The sequence below is a fragment of the Pygocentrus nattereri genome, chromosome 25 (genome assembly GCF_015220715.1).
Source record: "Pygocentrus nattereri isolate fPygNat1 chromosome 25, fPygNat1.pri, whole genome shotgun sequence".
Classification (NCBI taxonomy): Eukaryota; Metazoa; Chordata; class Actinopteri; order Characiformes; family Serrasalmidae; genus Pygocentrus; species Pygocentrus nattereri.
In genome coordinates, this window is record NC_051235.1 from 1419700 (window position 1) to 1437404 (window position 17705).

General features: G+C 45.7%; 1 protein-coding gene across 1 annotated transcript in view; it reads left to right on the forward strand.

The window, feature by feature from the left end:
* Positions 1 to 17705, forward strand: part of lrp1ba (low density lipoprotein receptor-related protein 1Ba) — a 421137-nt gene that overhangs the window by 76882 nt on the left and 326550 nt on the right. The window contains exon 4 of the mRNA XM_037534585.1: positions 16792 to 16911. Within this exon, the coding sequence (XP_037390482.1) occupies positions 16792 to 16911 (120 nt within the window). The remainder of the gene's footprint in view (positions 1 to 16791; positions 16912 to 17705) is intronic.

The window sequence follows — 17705 nt, forward strand, 5'->3', positions numbered from 1 at the left end:
GATATAAACCGAGTCCGTTCTACAGTTTCTCATTAGACTGAATGAATAACTGACTCTAAATGTAGGTATTGTGATATAAGCTGAATCTGTTCTACACTGGAAATGCAAAAATATCAACAAATATGGGGTTTATCACAATAGTAAAATCAATAGTGAACAGTGGGTAGCAGAGACTGTTAGAGGCTCATTGGAGCTGAAGTGAATTGGCTGAGTGGAAACCGGCTGTAGATCCTGCATCAGATCATTACGTCTCACCGTAACTGGCTAAACACGGGGAAACACGGAGAGGGAGTGATTTCCCCAGAGACATCATAAAAGTGAAGAAAGCCAGTGTTTCAAAGACAAATGTGCATCTCCCTCTTAGCATCCCGGCTCAATCCACTAAAGAGTTCCATCTTTAGACCTGAGGAAGGCTGTGTTGTTCCGGCTGCTGAGTGCCTTTTGTGCGAGTTGGTGTTTGTGGTTTTTTTAGCTGCGCTCTGTGAACCCTGCTTGTGCAGGAGGGGCGCAGAGGTAGAAACGACGGTGAGATATTTCAGCGCTGCTCACGGAGGAACCTTAGAACAAACCAAAACACTTTAAGTGTGGAACCTGGTTTTTAATGCAGAAGTCACTTCCACTAACTGGCCACTTTATTAGAAACACCCACCTTGCGCTTCCACTAACTGGCCACTTTATTAGAAACACCCACCTTGTGTTTCCACCAACTGGCCACTTTATTAGAAACACCCACCTTGTGCTTCCACTAACTGGCCACTTTATTAGAAACACCCACCTTGTGCTTCCACTAACTGGCCACTTTATTAGAAACACCCACCTTGTGCTTCCACTCACTGGCCACTTTATTAGAAACACCCACCTTGTGCTTCCACTCACTGGCCACTTTATTAGAAACAGCCACCTTCTTCCTGTAGCGGTTGCTGGTTCTCCTCTTCCCAGGCTGTTTAGTTCAGTAGTGAAAGTGAGAGCTCATTGTTTCTGACAGGCTCCTTTCAGGGCATGAATAAACAGGCACTTCTCCTGTTCTAATCCACTCAGACATGCCAGTAACTGTGAGCATCAGTTCTCAGGACGCCCATTAAACTTGGTGCAACCTGTACAGAATTTCCATATCATTAAACTAGTGTGGGTCATCCTTATTATACAACATCTACATGCATATGCAAATTAAAAGGCACAGGAGATCAGTGTCTGGGGCATCTAGTCCAAACAGAAGCTGCCCAGAAGTCCAGCCAGAGTGTCTTGCCCTCTTTCCTTCTTCTCCAGTGTTTCATTCACTCCTCAAGCCACAGTCAATGAACCGAAGACGCACTCTGCACTTGCAGGTTCTGTGGTTAAAGCAATAGTTTGGTGAAAAATCTAATTTACACGGTGTAGTTTGTCAAACAAGACAGGTTTAGTGTCTAAAGTTTGCTCCATATGTCTGAGTACTGGAGATAAGGAGCTAATTAAGCCACTGCACCGCCTGTTAGCATCAGTGCTGAGATAATTAACCATATGGAGATGATCATTATTCTCTAATAGACTTTATTAAGTGGTTTCTGACTTTTTAGCTGGTTTTCAGGTTCTCATGTGGTGTAAGCGTCTAAGAGTTGGCCCCATCATCAGAAGATCGTCCCAGTGATGAAACCCTTGGCCAGAGCATGTATTATGAGCATTATGAGATTTAGGAAGGTCTAACTAGCAGGTGGGAACTGGCCATGACTAAATTGGGATAAGGCCTGGGTTCAAAATGACGTGTCAGCCGATCTCTGAAGTAAAGCCAGAGACATTTCCAGTTCAGCGGTCAGCATATCATTAAAATATCCAATGTTTTTATCTATGAAATAAAAAGGGCCGGTGCTGGTCCAGTTTCATGTATTTTGACCATGATAAGTGCTGGGCTGTATTAAACTTTGGTTTAAACTGTAGAATAACTTTTATAAACCCTGTCAGAAAATCGCACCGTACCTACCATGGAGAGTGAAGCTGGTAAACTCTGGATAAAGAGACCTGTGTCTGTAACCCAATATCCAGACCCTCAACACCTCCCTGGGCAGCTCCAGTTCTGGACAGACAGAGATGCTCTGTGTGATCTCATGGTGGCTACGTTCAAGCCTGTTTGTACGAATCAGAGCCACCGGTCAGATTAGCCTCGTAGTTGGAGTGCACACCAATCTTTCTGACCACCTCCTTGTTTCCATTTTATCAGGTCCACTGACCGAGTTTCACTCTGTAGCTCTACAGTTACAGACTGTAGTCCATCCTACCACTCCTACCTCGTCGGTCCACCTTGTAGGTGTAAAGTCAGAGACGACAGCTCATCTGCTGCTGCACAGTTTGTGTTGGTCATCCTCTAGTCCTTCATCAGTGGTCACAGGACGCTGCCCACAGGACGCTGCCCACAGGACGCCGCCCACAGGACGCCGCCCACAGGACGCCGCCCACAGGACGCCGCCCACAGGACGCCGCCCACAGGACACCGCCCACAGGACGCTGCCCACAGGACGCCGCCCACAGGACGCTGTTGACTGGATATTTTTGGTTCTCAGTCCAGCAGCGACACTGAGGTGTTTAAAAACTCCAGCAACACTGCTGTGTCTGATCCACTCAGACCAGCGCAACACTCACTAACACACCACCACATCAGTATTATAATAAGTGGGGGCATTAGTCTTTTAGCTGAGCTTTGTCTTTAAGCAGGGTGTGTTCTGCTCTTCGGAGACCCGCGGGGCTGTATGCTGTCTCCTCGTCCTCTGCAGGATCTGCTCTGTGCGTTATCTCCGTCTCTCTGCTTTGTTCTGGGTGTAAATTATGAAGTGTTGATTGGAGACTAAAGGCAGCAGGCGTGTTTCACAGCCTCACTGCAGCGCTGCCTCCACTTTACTGCCTCCTCCCTGCGCACTCCAGCGCTGCCTGACGTTTATTTATTCATTTATGCGTTTGTTTGCTCGTTAATATTTATTTTTCTCTATCATGAGCACGAGCTTACCTTGTCTGCGACGCCGGCTTCGTCTAAACAATCTAACAGACACGACGCTCCACTTTTACTGCCTTTTCTCTCCAGCCTCAAACTCCCTGCTGTCACAATCACTCACCGCTTTAACTCTAAGGAGCCTCGCTTATCAGTGATGAAGAAATCACGCTGTAATTTTATGTTATGAATAATTTCTGACTCGTAGATCATTCAAACTAGTGGAGAAATTGGGTGGAAAGTGCAGACATGAAACTTTCATTTGTGTTTGTGAGTATTAGAGGAGATGTTTTATCACAAATCTTTAGGATTAAAAGTTATTGCTGAGCCTTTATGAAGAAAAAAAACCCTTCCTCTTTTTACGATTACTGTCGTTATATTGAAATGAGGGTTCAATATAAAGACAACTCATTCTATCATTGCATAATTAATAGCACATGGACAGAAAGGTACAGCCAGTCTCTTGGGGTTATCATTAGCCTACACTCAATGGTTCTTTAGTAAAGACAGTGGTTCTATATAGAACCATGAACACTCAAAGGACCATGTGCAGGCCTGAAGGGTGAGGTCGAGGGAGGATGTGTTGTATAGGGCTTTATATGGCACCAAATAGAGTTCTGCTATTTTTAGAACTCTTTTTGGTGCTGCACAGAACCATTTTCAAAAAGGTTCTGTGTAGAATCATATACAACATATCCTCCATCACTCTGAGGAACAGTTCCACCATGCAGAGAAGCAGTGTTGGACGGTTGGGGGTCCGAGCGTACGGGACGCATGCACAAGACAAATGACTCAAGAAATTCAACAAAGCTGAAGTTTGCTGCTTTTTGAAATTGTCCATTCCACCTTAAATGGTGCAGCGGTCACTGGCAGTATGTAGCTACTCCTCAGTTCTCATTTTAAGGTGGAACCATTACAGAAGCATCCTTACTCTGAAATCTGTCTGAGTTTAGTTCAGTAGCTATTCCAAAATATCAGCATTCATCATGAACTCCAGATCAGAAAACAGCACCACACAAACATCCTGACTGGACTGAACCTCCTGAATCCTGTCCTGACTTCAGGATGAACTCCAGCAGGGTCCTGACTCCTGTTTAAGGCCCGTTTCTCTGGTTCTGAGGCGGCTGAGTCAGGCAGCGTAGTTCACTACCAGCATAATGAGCTCCATTTATTCCTACTGTAAAACGCGGCTTTCACTGGGAGATGTTTTTCTCTTCTAACTCTGCGTTTAAACATCTCAGACGCTGCCGACTCGAACTCCACCGCCCCTCTGATCACCTTCCTGTGTTAATGTAGATGAAATATTACATGTTTATGTTTCAGATGAGTGTGTTTATGGTCAGTTGCTAGGCAACAGACATGACGGATGATGGTCATGTTCGATCATTCCTAACTGAAGATAAGATGCTGTAAGATCAGACGAGATTCCTAAATGAAGACCAGCTTTGCTTCTGAAATACGACAGTCTTAACTTAAGACCAAAGAGAGGAAGCAGTATTAACAGTTTTATCTCGTGTTCATTTGGCTTTTACTATTTTGTATAATAAACATATTTTTGATGTAGTTTAGTTGTTAAAAATGCTTCTTTTAAAAAGGGCCGTGACAGAACAGCGTAGACCTATTTAGTCCACAAAACAGGTCACCTTAAGCATCTAAAATGACTATATTTGATATATACGAACGCCAGTCCCTACTACATCATTAGGCGTCTCTCATCAGGACTCCGTCCTCTCCTCTGTTTCTGTCTCCTCTCTGTATCTGTGAGATTGCTCCGAATCGTTGGTCTCCACCAGCGGCCTGCTGGGGAAGAACCTTAATGATGTAGCCTGCGTGTTCCTGACTGTAAGAAATGAATCAAATTGGGGTTACCACATCTGTCAGAGGACAGGAGCCTGCTCTAAACATCTGTATCTGCCTCAGTCCTGCTGCCCTAAGTATGTTCATTAGTCCGGTTTAGTCTTGATATCAGACAAAGTCACTTCAGGTTCCGGGAGGGTGCTACATTTACATGATTCAACGTTCCACTGTACATCTCTACACATCCTCTGTCTGAAAAGCTCTGTGTCTTTAAACTCCGCCTCCTGTAGAGCCCAGTGTGCTGTGATTGGTCAGCTCGCCCACTCTGTTCTGATCGGTAAGCCTCCAGAGCGGTTCCGCACCTCCAGGTTCCGCCCCTGTCCTGCAGTCTGCAGACAGACCCTTCTTTCCTGAGCCGCGGTGTCGGTTCTGCCGTATCAGTTTGATCCAGAGTGGATCCTGAAATTCCGGCCAGCCTCCTCTTCCTCCTCCAGCAGCCACTGTGGGCTGTGTGAGGGGGCTGAGCTCACTGGTAGGTGGGCAGTAAAGACTGTGATACGAGATGATGTCATCCTGTAACAAAGGAAGAGGGCCGGTATTCAGATGAGGTGTTTCAGGCAGCTGAGAAAGGTGGGTTCTGTGGGAGAGAGGTTCTCCCTCTGGAGGGAACGCTGAGCTTTGGGTCTCTGCAAACGTTTACATGCACGAAAAGATGCAACACATTAAAAGAAAAGCAGTACAGTGGTGGAGCAGCTAGGAGAAGATCAAGCTGCTTCAGATCTGAAAACATCCACAGCTGTTCCTGTCTATCTATCTGTCTATCTATCTGTCTGTCTGTCTGTCTGTCTGTCTGTCTGTCTATCTGTCTGTCTGTCTGTCTGTCTGTCTGTCTATCTGTCTGTCTATCTATCTATCTATCTATCTATCTATCTATCTATCTATCTATCTATCTATCTATCTATCTCTCTCTCTCTCTCTCTCTCTCTCTCTATATATATATGTATGTGTGTGTGTGTGTGTGTGTGTGTTGGCGGGGGTGGTCAGCAGAGCTCCTCCTCACAGTTCTCTGAGATAAATCTCCTACATGACTCAGTTGGATCTGGGCTTTAATGGCCTCCCGCCAGCCAGAGGTGATTATGAGCTGTGTGTGAGCAGCAGAGCGACTGTGAGTGTGTGTGTGTGTGTGTGTGTGTGTGTGTGTGTGAGTGTGTCTGCGTGTGTGTGTGTGTGTGTCCATATGCAGGGTGTCAGTGTTCCTGCACCCCGTGTTCTAACAGATACTGCACTGTGAACAGGGGTAAGTGATGAACCCGACCCAATTCACTGCTTTCTGTTCGCTCATCACTCTAACAGCCTATAAACAGACAGAAGAGTTTCTCTACCAGTTTATCACTTAAAACACCTTCCTGCACATTTACAGGATCAGGTCAAAGTTTGGGAACATCAATTTCTTGATTTCCACTGTTCCTTTTACTTATTTATTTATTTTTGTTGAAAGGAAAAAGTGCCTAGTTTAGAGATCATATTATGAACAGCCATGTGGGAAAGGAAAAAAAAACTGGGGAACAAAGTGATGAAAGAAGAACCACGGGCAGGTGAAGAACTGGGGACAGGAGAGGGACTGAGGACAAGAGAGGAACTGGGTACAGGAGAGGGTCTGGTGACTGGAGAGGGACTGAGGACAGGAGAGAAACTGAGGGCAAGAGAGGGTCTGGCAACTGGAGAGGGACTGAGGACAGGAGAGGGACTGATGACTGGAGAAATACTGAAGACAGGAGAAGGACTGGGGACAAGAGAAGAACCAAGAACAGGAAAAGAACCATATGCAGGAGAAGAACCAGGGATAGGAGTAGAAACAGTGACAGGAGGAGGGCCAGGGACAGGAGAAGAATCAGGGTCAGAAGAAGAGAAACAGGAGAAGAACCAAGAGGATCTAGGGACTGGAGAAGAACCAAGGGCAAGAGAAGAACAAGGCACAGGAGAGAAAGCACAAACAAAAGAAGAACCATTGACAGAAGAAGATCCTGGGACAATAAAAGAATCTGGTAAAGTAGGAGAACCGAGTTAAAGAGAAGTACCAAGTATAAGAGAAGTACCAGGGACAGGAGAAGAACTAAGGACAAGAGAAGAACCAAGGATAAGAGAAGAACCTTAAACAAAAGAAGAACCAGTGCTAAGGACAAAAGAAGAATCTACGGCATTAGGAGAACCAAGTTCAAGGGAAGAACCAAGGATAGGAGAAGAGCCAGTGACAGGAAAAGAATCAAGGACAAAAGAAGGACCAGGGACAGGAGAAGTGCTTGGGACAAAAGAAGAATCTGGGGCAATAGAAGAGCCAAGGATAGGAGAAGTGCCAGGGACCGGAGAAGAAGCAAGGACAAAAGAAGGGCCAGGGTATGGAGAAGAACTATGGACCGGAGAAGAACCAAGGACAGACGTAGGACCAGGGATAAAAGAAATGCCAGAGACAGAAGAAGAACCAGTGGCAAGAGAAGAACCAGGGACAGGGGAAAGATCAAGGACAGGAGAAGGACTGAGGACAAGAGAAAAACATGGGATGAGAGCGGAACCGCAAACAAAAGAAGAACCAGTGACAAGAGAAGTGCTAGGGACAGAAGAAGAATCTGGGGCTATAGGACAACCAAAGACAGTGGAAGTGCCGGGGACAGAAGAAAAAGCAAGGACGAGAGAAGAACCGGTGAATGAAGAAAGACCAGGGACAAGCAAAATGCCAGAGACAGATAAAGAACCAGTGGCAAGAAAAGAACCGCAGACAGGAGATGAACCAGGGACAGGAGAAAGATCAAAGAGGGGAGAAGGACCGAGGACCACCAGCTAAAAAAAGACAAAACAGCTCCGACAAAGCAGTCACAAGCTCCTCCCACCTTCAGGATGCATCATCAGAAGGGGGTTAGCCTTTAAATGGGACAATCCCACCCTGGGAGTGTTTACAGTCGATGGATTACGTGTACAATCTACACATCGCTGCTGTCGGAGCAAAACCAAGGATTTTTTGTCATTTTTCAGTTTTTTAATACTTTGGAAGCACCTGTTGTTCTTTACATCGTCTGTAAATTTTAGGATGAACAGACCGAAAGGAACGGCCCAAAACGGCTTGGGAAGACGTCCGGTTCCATTGACTTCCATTAAAAGTGCGGTAGGTTTTTTCCTCCTCCTGTAAAGTTACCGTTTTGGAGATACGAGGTTTTGTTCCGACAGCAGCGATGTGTGTGTGTGTGTGTGTATATATTACAAATAGGGCCCTCAACTTTAGACGGACAGTGTTTGTAGTACTGACTCCGTAATTTAGCTCAAAGTTCTTCTTCCTTTTTTACCTTCCTCCTTCCTCTTTCTTTCCTCCTCCCTTTCTAAAAAGTTGGCGCTTCTCACTGAACATTCACTGCACATCAAGAGGAACGAAGTTGAGAAGTTCCCCAGATTTTTCCGAGCGCTGTGGCATTGACGGATCGCCGCGTTTCAGAGCGTTATTGTGCGGCTCGGCCAAATGAATGGCGCTGTGTCACGTATTGTGCGGATGCTAATTGCTACTGTCAGCTCGGATTTGGAAGACGACGGAAAACAATTAAAAGTCAGATATTGTTCGGATGTTGTTAAGAATTTTTTTCTTCTGTTCTGAAGGATGACATGTTTCATAAATTGTGGAGAATTGTTCAGTCATTTCCAGCGTGTCAGGTTTCCTTTGTGATGCTGCTAATAGTCACGCCAAGGCAGAAGAGCGCGATGGGTTCGGATTCCAGCTCCACTCCTGAAAGCGGCACGCAGAGCCTGCACAGCCAGGACCTCCAGCCACTGATAGTCCCATATCCTACGGCCCGTTTTCTTCCCCAGCGCTTCATTTATAACATTTGTGTTATTTTGTGTCCTTATTCACTTTTTATGATCTCTGTTTAGTGGTTGGTTAGTGTAGTGAGTAACACCTCTGCCTTCTACACTGTACACTGGGGTTCAGTGCCCCGCCTGGGTAACCACCCTACACTATACCAATAAGGGTCCTTGGGCAAGACTCCTAACACCACCTTCACCTACTACACTGTAGACTGGGGTTCAGTGCCCCGCCTGGGTAAACACCCTACACTATACCAATAAGAGTCCTTGGGCAAGACTCCCAACACCACCTTCACCTACTACGCTGTAGACTGGGGTTCAGTGCCCCGCCTGGGTAAACACCCTACACTATACCAATAAGAGTCCTTGGGCAAGACTCCCAACACCACCTTGGCCTCCCTGTGTAAAATGATCACACTGTAAGTCGCTCTGGATCAGAGCGTCAGCCGAATGCTGTAAATATTTATATCTTAGCATTAAACAGGCTGTTTGTTACCGCACAGTTAAAGGGCCTGTGTCATGGTGAACCAGATTTTTCTCATTTCTTTGAATATAAAGTTAGATTTACAGCACATACATGGTATCTCCTGGTAAAATCTGTCCACATAATCCATATATGGCAAATAACCTGCTATTTTGTGATGTCACAAAAACATGCATATTTCAGCCTACAGCAGTCTAAATACAACAACAAATCAGTTTGTTTAATACTAAGTGATCAAAACAAGAATTATGAATTGTGACTATTTTTGTGACATAAAAAAACAGGCAGACCTCCTCCGTGGAAGTAGGGAAGAAAGTAGGATGTGGGCCCTTCAAGGCGGAGATATGAAAATGAGCTCTGAACATGAATGGGCGGAGCTAAGGCTGTAAGCTGTAGGCCAAACAGGAACGTGCTCTGTTTTTTGTGACATCACAAAAGCAGTGATTTTAAAAGGAGCTGTTTTGTTGCAAGTATGAATTGGTGTGTTTGCGCTTTAACCGTGTTTACCTGCGACATAAGACTGCACAGGCTCAGGAAGTGAGGAAAATGTGTTTTCCCATGATATGGGCCCTTTAATTGCTATGATACAACACAAGTACACTTGCACGCAGTTACACGGACTCTGCCCATGTACATTTTCACAGTTATATCGTAAATAAAGTTGCACGTTCTTCTAGATTTGGCAAGAAAGGCCTCAAATAATGTTCCACATTTTTAAACAAATGCTGAAGTTCGGCCGTCACAGCTTACAGGCCTGTTCCTCCCAGATGAACGCTGGTTATGAATCTATCCTGTATATTAATACTCCTCTCCGCTGCCGCTGACTCTCTGTCCCTGACTGAATTACTGTTCTCCCACGTAGGATCTGTGTTATAGCGTTATATTCTGTTTTCCTCAGCCTGCAGTCAAAATATCCTCCATCCGGCTCAGCTCTGAAAGCCGCAGCTCATGCAGAAGGTCACAGAGTCAGCGGTGGAGGCAGCGCCTTGTCATTCTTCTGGAATAACTGCCAGGCTGAGAGACAGGCTGAGACAAGCACTTTCAGCAGCCCTTAAAGCCATAGTTCAACACTTATTATATTACTAAATTCACTTAAATTCATTTCAGATTAAAGTATTACTAAATTCACTTAAATTCATTTCAGATTAAAGTATTACTAAATTCACTTAAATTCATTTCAGATTAAAGTATTACTAAATTCACCTAAATTCATTTCAGATTAAAGTATTACTAAATTCACTTAAATTCATTTCAGATTAAAGTATTACTAAATTCACTTAAATTCATTTCAGATTAAAGTATTACTAAATTCACTTAAATTCATTTCAGATTAAAGTATTACTAAATTCACCTAAATTCATTTCAGATTAAAGTATTACTAAATTCACTTAAATTCATTTCAGATTAAAGTATTACTAAATTTACCTAAATTCATTTCAGATTAAAGTATTACTAAATTCACCTAAATTCATTTCAGATTAAAGTATTACTAAATTCACTTAAATTCATTTCAGATTAAAGTATTACTAAATTCACTTAAATTCATTTCAGATTAAAGTATTACTAAATTCACCTAAATTCATTTCAGATTAAAGTATTACTAAATTCACTTAAATTCATTTCAGATTAAAGTATTACTAAATTCACTTAAGTTCATTTCAGATTAAAGTATTACTAAATTCACTTAAGTTCATTTCAGATTAAAGTATTACTAAATTCACTTAAATTCATTTCAGATTAAAGTATTACTAAATTCACTTAAATTCATTTCAGATTAAAGTATTACTAAATTCACCTAAATTCATTTCAGATTAAAGTATTACTAAATTCACTTAAATTCATTTCAGATTAAAGTATTACTAAATTCACTTAAGTTCATTTCAGATTAAAGTATTACTAAATTCACCTAAATTCATTTCAGATTAAAGTATTACTAAATTCACTTAAATTCATTTCAGATTAAAGTATTACTAAATTCACCTAAATTCATTTCAGATTAAAGTATTACTAAATTCACCTAAATTCATTTCAGATTAAAGTATTACTAAATTCACTTAAGTTCATTTCAGATTAAAGTATTACTAAATTCACTTAAATTCATTTCAGATTAAAGTATTACTAAATTCACTTAAGTTCATTTCAGATTAAAGTATTACTAAATTCACTTAAATTCATTTCAGATTAAAGTATTACTAAATTCACTTAAATTCATTTCAGATTAAAGTATTACTAAATTCACCTAAATTCATTTCAGATTAAAGTATTACTAAATTCACTTAAATTCATTTCAGATTAAAGTATTACTAAATTCACTTAAATTCATTTCAGATTAAAGTATTACTAAATTCACCTAAATTCATTTCAGATTAAAGTATTACTAAATTCACTTAAGTTCATTTCAGAGTCAAATGAGAATTCTCACTTCAAATCTAAGTCGACAACATTTTAAAAAATAATGAATATATGTAAATATTGTTATGTAAATGCATAATGGGTTGTGTTTGGGACAGACTCCTCCCAGCAGATAGAACCCTATAAGAACCCTATAAATGATCAGTTTGTGTGTACACTCTCAGAAATAAAGGTACTAGACTGCCTCTAGGCCAGTTCCGCTCCTGTCACTGGGGTGGAACCCTCAAGGCTCCATCTCAGTACCTTCAGTCAGGGAACATAACTGAACCATAATCCACTGAAATGATCTGTTCTAAGCTGGACTGACTCCACACACCCCGCCTCGCCTCGCTTCGCCTCTCGCTTTTACTCTACTGCTCTGGTTTAAAACATTCGGTTATGAAAAGGAACAAATACCAAGTTTTCACCTGGAGAACCTGATTTAAGCTCCACCATCAGACCTTAGAACCACTGCTGGAGCTTTGAGGGAACATCTACACTGTTTGGACCTCGATGGTGAAAAATGTGAACAGAACCTTCATTTCTGACAGTGCGTTCAGCTCCTTACTGTATCTGCTGAGGCTTTCAGCTTGAATAGATCCGTGTATAATCCAGGTATTGATGAGTTTTAGTACTGTATAACTGAAGAGGCCACTGGTTGTGTCTTGGCTGATGGACTACATTTGGTGTAAATAAGGTTTTTGTGCCGAAGCCCGACAGCCTGAGTGCTGGAGGTGAGCAGGAGGCTGTTTGTGCAGAATAGCTGTCAGATTGCGAGAGACAGGCTCTTTATAAACCCTCCAATCTACTCTCTGCACGCAAAGCATGGCTAGGACCACAATGCTTGCAAGGTGACCCCCGCTAGCAGGTAGATGAAAGAAGTGCACCAAATTGTTTATTGATATTAAACGTATTGCGGCTGACCGTGGCCGCGTGTTGCTGGCGCTTTCATAAATCACAGCCGTTCTTCAGCCGGGCCCGAGATCGATAAATAAATCGGGATACTCCGCAGATTAGCGCTGCGGCGCGCTAAGTGCCGCTAAGGTGACGGATCTGGCGGCGCGCGCTCTAAATCTGAGCTTTATGGCTGCCTATTGACAGCAACCTTGAGCCGGAGCGGACCCCGGAGGAATGCATCAAAGGAAACAGCCTCTAAATGCCACTTAGCCCCCAAAGTGCTGAGTCACGCTCTCGTAACGAGGCCGCGTCCGGCCGACTTTTGCTGAAAGAATGGGCTTTGTGTTCCCGCGGCCCGCCGGTGAACCGGCATTGTTCTCTTTGTGGAGCCCTTTTTCCGCTCGAATCAGGGCCGGAGACCCACAGCGACGGCTCCTATTCACTCCCACAGCCCTCCAGCTGACATTCCGACGGCACGTGTGGAAACTTTTGAAAATTGGAACGCACAAAGAGTGCCATAACTTTTGCACGGGCCGCATTTTGCCCCTCAGGCCCGACAACACGTGACACTCAGTAAGTAAGCAGTACACGCGTGTTAACGTGCGCTCTCTGCAGGTGCGTTCACTCAGTGTCACGTGGAAAAGGAACAAAACGTGGCGGCTGTTGTCGGGCCGGGGGTGCCGAAACTTTTGCACAGGAGCGTATCGCTGATGGATGTCCACGTTGTTTGAAATGACGGTGAATGAGAGCTGTTATTCTTCCACGGCGCTAGTTAGCAGCTGTCTTCCTGCGAGCCGTTAGTGTGTATTGTGCTGGTGTGAGTGGATCAGACACAGCAGTGCTGCTGGAGTTTAAACACTGTGTCCACTCACTGTCCACTCTATTAGACACTCCTACCCTGTCGGTCCACATTGTAGATGTAAGGTCAGAGACGACAGCTCATCTGCTGCTGCACAGTTTGTGTTGGTCATCCTGACCGGTGAAGGACAGGGTAACAGTGGAGCTGATAGAGTGGAGTTGATAGAGTGGAGCTGATAGAGTGGTCAGTGGAGATGATAGAGTGGTCAGTGGAGCTGATAGAGTGGTCAGTGGAGCTGATAGAGCTGCCTAACGTCCGTGTGTCTGTGTTTCAGAGCTGGAGCGGAGCTGATAGAGTGGTCAGTGGAGCTGATAGAGTGGTCAGTGGAGCTGATAGAGCTGCCTAACGTCCGTGTGTCTGTGTTTCAGAGCTGGAGTGGAGCTGATAGAGTGGTCAGTGGAGCTGATAGAGTGGTCAGTGGAGCTGATAGAGCTGCCTAACGTCCGTGTGTCTGTGTTTCAGAGCTGGAGCGGAGCTGATAGAGTGGTCAGTGGAGCTGATAGAGTGGTCAGTGGAGCTGATAGAGCTGCCTAACGTCCGTGTGTCTGTGTTTCAGAGCTGGAGTGGAGCTGATAGAGTGGTCAGTGGAGCTGATAGAGTGGTCAGTGGAGCTGATAGAGCTGCCTAACGTCCGTGTGTCTGTGTTTCAGAGCTGGAGCGGAGCTGATAGAGTGGTCAGTGGAGCTGATAGAGTGGTCAGTGGAGCTGATAGAGCTGCCTAACGTCCGTGTGTCTGTGTTTCAGAGCTGGAGCGGAGCTGATAGAGTGGTCAGTGGAGCTGATAGAGTGGTCAGTGGAGCTGATAGAGCTGCCTAACGTCCGTGTGTCTGTGTTTCAGAGCTGGAGCGGAGCTGATAGAGTGGTCAGTGGAGCTGATAGAGTGGTCAGTGGAGCTGATAGAGCTGCCTAACGTCCGTGTGTCTGTGTTTCAGAGCTGGAGTGGAGCTGATAGAGTGGTCAGTGGAGCTGATAGAGTGGTCAGTGGAGCTGATAGAGCTGCCTAACGTCTGTGTGTCTGTGTTTCAGAGCTGGAGCGGAGCTGATAGAGTGGTCAGTGGAGCTGATAGAGTGGTCAGTGGAGCTGATAGAGCTGCCTAACGTCCGTGTGTCTGTGTTTCAGAGCTGGAGCGGAGCTGATAGAGTGGTCAGTGGAGCTGATAGAGTGGTCAGTGGAGCTGATAGAGCTGCCTAACGTCCGTGTGTCTGTGTTTCAGAGCTGGAGTGGAGCTGATAGAGTGGTCAGTGGAGCTGATAGAGTGGTCAGTGGAGCTGATAGAGCTGCCTAACGTCCGTGTGTCTGTGTTTCAGAGCTGGAGCAGAGCTGATAGAGTGGTCAGTGGAGCTGATAGAGTGGTCAGTGGAGCTGATAGAGCTGCCTAACGTCCGTGTGTCTGTGTTTCAGAGCTGGAGCGGAGCTGATAGAGTGGTCAGTGGAGCTGATAGAGTGGTCAGTGGAGCTGATAGAGCTGCCTAACGTCCGTGTGTCTGTGTTTCAGAGCTGGAGCGGAGCTGATAGAGTGGTCAGTGGAGCTGATAGAGTGGTCAGTGGAGCTGATAGAGCTGCCTAACGTCCGTGTGTCTGTGTTTCAGAGCTGGAGCGGAGCTGATAGAGTGGTCAGTGGAGCTGATAGAGTGGTCAGTGGAGCTGATAGAGCTGCCTAACGTCCGTGTGTCTGTGTTTCAGAGCTGGAGCGGAGCTGATAGAGTGGTCAGTGGAGCTGATAGAGTGGTCAGTGGAGCTGATAGAGCTGCCTAACGTCCGTGTGTCTGTGTTTCAGAGCTGGAGCGGAGCTGATAGAGTGGTCAGTGGAGCTGATAGAGTGGTCAGTGGAGCTGATAGAGCTGCCTAACGTCCGTGTGTCTGTGTTTCAGAGCTGGAGCGGAGCTGATAGAGTGGTCAGTGGAGCTGATAGAGTGGTCAGTGGAGCTGATAGAGCTGCCTAACGTCCGTGTGTCTGTGTTTCAGAGCTGGAGTGGAGCTGATAGAGTGGTCAGTGGAGCTGATAGAGTGGTCAGTGGAGCTGATAGAGCTGCCTAACGTCCGTGTGTCTGTGTTTCAGAGCTGGAGCGGAGCTGATAGAGTGGTCAGTGGAGCTGATAGAGTGGTCAGTGGAGCTGATAGAGCTGCCTAACGTCCGTGTGTCTGTGTTTCAGAGCTGGAGTGGAGCTGATAGAGTGGTCAGTGGAGCTGATAGAGTGGTCAGTGGAGCTGATAGAGCTGCCTAACGTCCGTGTGTCTGTGTTTCAGAGCTGGAGCGGAGCTGATAGAGTGGTCAGTGGAGCTGATAGAGTGGTCAGTGGAGCTGATAGAGCTGCCTAACGTCCGTGTGTCTGTGTTTCAGAGCTGGAGCGGAGCTGATAGAGTGGTCAGTGGAGCTGATAGAGTGGTCAGTGGAGCTGATAGAGCTGCCTAACGTCCGTGTGTCTGTGTTTCAGAGCTGGAGCGGAGCTGATAGAGTGGTCAGTGGAGCTGATAGAGTGGTCAGTGGAGCTGATAGAGCTGCCTAACGTCCGTGTGTCTGTGTTTCAGAGCTGGAGTGGAGCTGATAGAGTGGTCAGTGGAGCTGATAGAGTGGTCAGTGGAGCTGATAGAGCTGCCTAACGTCTGTGTGTCTGTGTTTCAGAGCTGGAGCGGAGCTGATAGAGTGGTCAGTGGAGCTGATAGAGTGGTCAGTGGAGCTGATAGAGCTGCCTAACGTCCGTGTGTCTGTGTTTCAGAGCTGGAGCGGAGCTGATAGAGTGGTCAGTGGAGCTGATAGAGTGGTCAGTGGAGCTGATAGAGCTGCCTAACGTCCGTGTGTCTGTGTTTCAGAGCTGGAGTGGAGCTGATAGAGTGGTCAGTGGAGCTGATAGAGTGGTCAGTGGAGCTGATAGAGCTGCCTAACGTCCGTGTGTCTGTGTTTCAGAGCTGGAGCAGAGCTGATAGAGTGGTCAGTGGAGCTGATAGAGTGGTCAGTGGAGCTGATAGAGCTGCCTAACGTCCGTGTGTCTGTGTTTCAGAGCTGGAGCGGAGCTGATAGAGTGGTCAGTGGAGCTGATAGAGTGGTCAGTGGAGCTGATAGAGCTGCCTAACGTCCGTGTGTCTGTGTTTCAGAGCTGGAGCGGAGCTGATAGAGTGGTCAGTGGAGCTGATAGAGTGGTCAGTGGAGCTGATAGAGCTGCCTAACGTCCGTGTGTCTGTGTTTCAGAGCTGGAGCGGAGCTGATAGAGTGGTCAGTGGAGCTGATAGAGTGGTCAGTGGAGCTGATAGAGCTGCCTAACGTCCGTGTGTCTGTGTTTCAGAGCTGGAGCGGAGCTGATAGAGTGGTCAGTGGAGCTGATAGAGTGGTCAGTGGAGCTGATAGAGCTGCCTAACGTCCGTGTGTCTGTGTTTCAGAGCTGGAGCGGAGCTGATAGAGTGGTCAGTGGAGCTGATAGAGTGGTCAGTGGAGCTGATAGAGCTGCCTAACGTCCGTGTGTCTGTGTTTCAGAGCTGGAGCGGAGCTGATAGAGTGGTCAGTGGAGCTGATAGAGTGGTCAGTGGAGCTGATAGAGCTGCCTAACGTCCGTGTGTCTGTGTTTCAGAGCTGGAGCGGAGCTGCAGTGAGCGGCGCTGCGAGTTCGGCTGCGTGAGGCTGCAAACAGGAGCGTCGTGTTACTGTGGAAACGGCCTGGAGCTGCAGGAGGACGGGAGAACTTGCAGAGGTACCAACTCAGACGGCCCACTGACCCCCACGGTTAAAGGGCCCATACGGGTCGTTCTACATTCAGAGCGGGAATGTGCTAAAAGAGCTCAATTCCAAACATTTCACTGCTGTCGGAACAAAACCTCGTATCTCCAAACCGGTCACTTTACAGGAGAAGGAAAAAACCTACTTCACTCTTAATGTAAGTCAATGGAACCGGACGTCTTTCCAAGTCTTTTTGGGCCGTTTCCTTCGGTCCATTCTTCATAAAATTCACACACAATGTAAAGAACAACAGCCTTTTTCAAAACCTGTAAAAAATTGGAAAATGACAAAAAATAGAGATTCGAGGTTTTCTTCCCGACAGCACTGATGTTTTACAGTCACTGGTGTTGTGTGAATATGGTGTAACCCCAGTGGCTCGTGGCTGACTGGGTGACCTTGTGTATTTAAAATCAGTAATAAAAATTATATTAATGGCATTATTTAGACAAATGAATTTTGCTGAGTTGCTAAGTTGCTGTCGTTCCCAATCGCTTGCACTTTGTTATAATCCCACTGACAGTGGACTGTGGAATATTTAGTAGTGAGGAAATTTCACGACTGGACTTGCTGCACAGGTGGCGTCCGATCACGGCACCACGCTGGAATTCACTGAGCTCCTGAGAGCGACCCATTCTTTCACTAATGTCTGTAGAAGCAGTCTGCAGGCCTAGGGGCTCGGCTTTATACACCTGTGGCCATGGAAGTGACTGGAACACCTGGATTCAGTGGTCTGGATGGGGGAGTGAATACTTTTGGGAATATAATGTA